Below are 4093 nucleotides of genomic sequence, written 5' to 3'. Positions count from 1 at the left end.
TATCAAGCCATGAAAAGTGTATATTGTCAATGCTCACCTTGAAGTATGGATACCATCTTGGGCTTCCGCGAATCTTGGGTGGAGTCTGGCCAGATGGTCTCCTGATCGTCTCTCCTCTAAGCTCCCCAACAGCAAAAAGCACCTGCTTGAAGTACCTAGAGATGGTCTCCATTGATCTCCTGAACATGTTGTGAATGACCCTGAACCTCTGGTCATGGCCAACAACATGGAGGAACATGGCCACTTGCTCTTCCACAATGGTGTTGATGTTATCTTGTAGCAGCCCCCTGCTCCTGAAGGTCTCAACAAGCCTGGCAAATGGTGCTCTTTTCATTCGAAGCATCCATAGAGCCTCGACGTCATTGCAGTTGTAGATGTAGTTCAGATTTTGGATCCTCTCCTGTTCCCGGATAAACATTGGACCATAGCGGATCAAAGATCTCCCAGCACGACGAACAGCTCTCTGGTGCATGAACATGACCCATGCCTGAATCACACTTATCAGTGTTGCTGCCTGAATTATCAGCCTCATCCGCGCGTCCATAACCTAGTCAACATCGATGGTTCATTCAGTGGGAAATCGATCCTACACCTTGCCTAACGGCCTAACCACCGACCTAACAAAGGGGGAGGGGTGCTGCTTACCGGCATCGGAGACGAGGTCGACGTAGGGGGAGCCATGGCATAGACAAGGTCGACCAGACGGTGGCCAACAGTAAGGGGAGCACCAGATCCGTCGCAAACGCCGCCGCCTCTTCCTCCTCCACCGCCGCCGCCGCCTCTAGCGCAGATCTGAAATGGCAGCCGCCGCCGGTGGTGAGGCAGTAGGGAAGAAAGGGGGAGTGGCTATGGGTGAGCGAGTAGAAAGGAGGGTGAGGGTAGATTTGGCGCCGGGACGGCGCACCAGATTTCCCATCTCCCGCCATCCCCCCTCGCCCTTGCGTCGCACCCGCCCGTGCGACCTCGCGCCGCACTCAGCCTGGCTCACGAGAAATTGCCGATCCGAGCGTTTCCAGGTAGCCAGGCTCTGGGCTACTTTGAGAAGCATGCGATGCAGACCCAACAGTGAAACCAGGCAACCAAACAGACCTCTTCCTTCCCGCGTGGGCCTAATTGGGCTCGATGCGGGGAACCAAACACGCCCTGAATGATGGCCGACGATCGAAGAGCCAATGACATTTTGGTAGGATAGGAAAGCACGCGTCCATACCATGTCCATGACTGACCCGATCCAGTGTACGTACGTAGCTAATATAGTAGTGTTGTGGTACAGTGAAGCACGTGCCCGGCGGCGAACTTTCAGCGGCTTTATTTTGTCATGCAAGTGGTACGTAGCTTTGCATGCATCGTCCGAGAGATAAGACGACACTTGACCCCAAACTAACCACACCTATATCTTAATTATCTTCTTTTTTGCGGGATATAGCTTAATTTATCTTCGGTAGCCGCCATTAACTAATCAATCGCTCAGCCCGTAGCTTGGTGTCGTTCAGAATGATTCCATATCCGTTAGATCTAACTGGATGCTCTTGCTTGATCCGTAAATTATGCCCTACCAAATTAGCAAGCACGTACTCGATTCATGGAATCTGTCTAGCAATCTATGCCACTTTTTTCCTGGCATATATAATATAGTATGTCCAACATGCATGTCACTGTGGTGTTAGGTGAAAGTTCACGTGGAAACAAGGAGGAAAGTTCGAGGAAGAGACACGAGCAGCTGAGGTACCCTACCCTACCCAGCCAGTTGATTTTCATGACCTTTGTCCATGCAACTTGCACATGTTGCATCTTCCTCTTTAATTTCCAATTAGTCTCTCTCTTTCTGCGACTAGTCTTCTCTCTTGTCTAGTTAATTTGCATCACATGTGGATCGGATCGAGCCAGCCAGCTCGGAGGTGACTAGCCGTTCGGTGTATAAATAGCAAGGGGTAGTGGGTATCTTGTGCAAGCCACACGACCCTCCCTCACTCGTACGTAGCTAGCTAGCTAGGTGCAAGAAGCTAGAAGCTCAGCCTCAGCGATGGCGTCCAGAGCAGCAGCGGCCGTCGCCGTCCTGGCCTTGGTCTGCGCGGCCGTCCACTCGTCGGAGGGCCAGCTGTCGCCGAACTTCCACGCCGCGACGTGCCCGGACCTGGAGCACATCGTGGAGTTCCACGTCGCCGAGACGTTCCGGCGCGACGTCGGCGTGGCGCCGGCCCTCATCCGCATTCTCTTCCACGACTGCTTCCCGCAGGGCTGCGACGCGTCCGTGCTGCTCAAGGGCGCCGGCAGCGAGCTGAACGAGGTCCCCAACCAGACGCTCCGCCCCGTGGCGCTCGACCTCATCGAGCGCATCCGCGCCGCCGTGCACAGCGCCTGCGGGCCGACCGTCTCCTGCGCCGACATCACCGTGCTCGCCACCCGCGACTCCCTCGTCAAGGCCGGTGGCCCCCGCTTCGACGTCGCCCTGGGCCGCCGCGACGGGCTCGCCCCGGCGTCGTCCGCGCTCGTCGGCCTCCTGCCGGCGCCCTTCTTCGACGTGCCGACCCTCATCTCCTCCTTCGGCAACCGCAGCCTGGACGTGGCCGACCTGGTGTCCCTCTCCGGCGCGCACACCTTCGGCGTCGCCCACTGCCCGGCCTTCGAGGACCGCTTCAAGCCAGTGTTCGACACCAACCCGGCCATCGACTCCAAGTTCGCGACCTCTCTCCGGAACAAGTGCGCCGGGGACAACCCCGCCGGCACCCTCACGCAGAACCTCGACGTGCGCACGCCGGACGTGTTCGACAACAAGTACTACTTCGACCTGATCGCAAGGCAGGGGCTGTTCAAGTCGGACCAGGGCCTCATCGACCACCCCACCACCAAGCGCATGGCCACCCGCTTCTCCCTCAACCAGGGCGCCTTCTTCGAGCAGTTCGCCAGGTCCATGACCAAGATGAGCAACATGGACCTGCTCACCGGCAACAAGGGCGAGATCCGGAACAACTGCGCCGCCCCCAACAGGCGTGTCCAGGACATCGAGACCGCCGCCACCGGCGACGAGGGGATCGCCGCCGACATGTGAGAGATGTTCTATCCATGTAACGTAGTGTGAGTGACCGTCCGTTAAGCTGGTGTGTTTTAAACTTTTAATTAATTGTGCAAGCATGTTTTCTTAGTTAATAAGATGAGAGGTCAGATCGTATGCATCTTCTTCTTAGCGTGTGTGTGATCATCAGTAACATCGTAATGTCTGATCCTCTGCCTTCTATAAAGTTAAGGCATGTAATTTGCGTGCTGTCTCAGAGAAAAAAGTAATATACGACTGGGTCAGCTTCAAGACCAACTAGAAACGCAAAGTAGCGTGTCACTCTCAGTGTTACGTCTCGTGTCAACACAAAAAAGAGATGATGTCAGTGTCACGTGCTGTATGATGGTCAAGACTGCGGATAATTAGGCCGTCCGGAAACGGTGCTCCATCTCTCACTGTGAGTGTTACTGTATGACGGCCAATACATACAGCTTAAATACAAAAGCCCAGAAATGCTTAACGAATGACATACATGTCCGGGATGCACTGTACTGGCACGTTACCAAAGTTTAATTTCTAGTTCGTCGCAAAAAAAGATTTCTAGTTACACAATAGTGATGATTAATCAAGCAGAGCATTGCAAAGTTACACAAACTATTGTGCTTTCTGTAATGCCATGATAAATTATGAATATATTGGAAGTTTTCCGCAAAAAAAAAGTGACCTTTTTTCTGCAAAAGAAAAACAGCGTCCTCTTTTAGAATTATCTGTTGTACTAATTGAGTTACTTGTTTTAGGGGACTAATTGAGTTACTGCAAAAGGAAAAAACTCAGAGCAGTTCAACTGGAGCTAAGAATCATGAACGGGCCGTGGATCATGACGGCTTTTTTTAGTTTCGGCCGCCCACTCCTTCGGTTCCGGTCTGCCACACTACATGGTCCGAGCGTGATTGAATAAAAGGGAATTGGTCTCAACAAAAAAAAAAGAATAAAAGAGATTGATTGATCCTGAGAAAAAAACTACATGGTCTGAGCTCGTGTCCAGCTATAGATTCCAGCTGGTAAGAGGTGATGTTTTACTTAAGAAAAGGAAAAAAA

At 52.8% G+C, this 4093-nt stretch overlaps 1 protein-coding gene across 1 annotated transcript; it reads left to right on the top strand.

Annotated features, from left to right (window-relative positions):
- Positions 1 to 1937: 1937 nt before the first annotated feature.
- LOC100136988 (peroxidase 12) lies at positions 1938 to 3323 on the top strand. Its single transcript, XM_044479345.1, has one exon. It carries the CDS (start codon positions 2024 to 2026, stop codon positions 3047 to 3049), a length of 1026 nt encoding a protein of 341 aa, XP_044335280.1. The 5' UTR covers positions 1938 to 2023; the 3' UTR covers positions 3050 to 3323.
- The last annotated feature ends 770 nt before the right edge of the window (positions 3324 to 4093 follow it).

This window comes from Triticum aestivum, chromosome 2D (genome assembly GCF_018294505.1).
Source record: "Triticum aestivum cultivar Chinese Spring chromosome 2D, IWGSC CS RefSeq v2.1, whole genome shotgun sequence".
Classification (NCBI taxonomy): domain Eukaryota; kingdom Viridiplantae; phylum Streptophyta; class Magnoliopsida; order Poales; family Poaceae; genus Triticum; species Triticum aestivum.
Note: the sequence above shows the minus strand (reverse complement) of the source record. Positions and strands in the feature narration are given on the sequence as shown.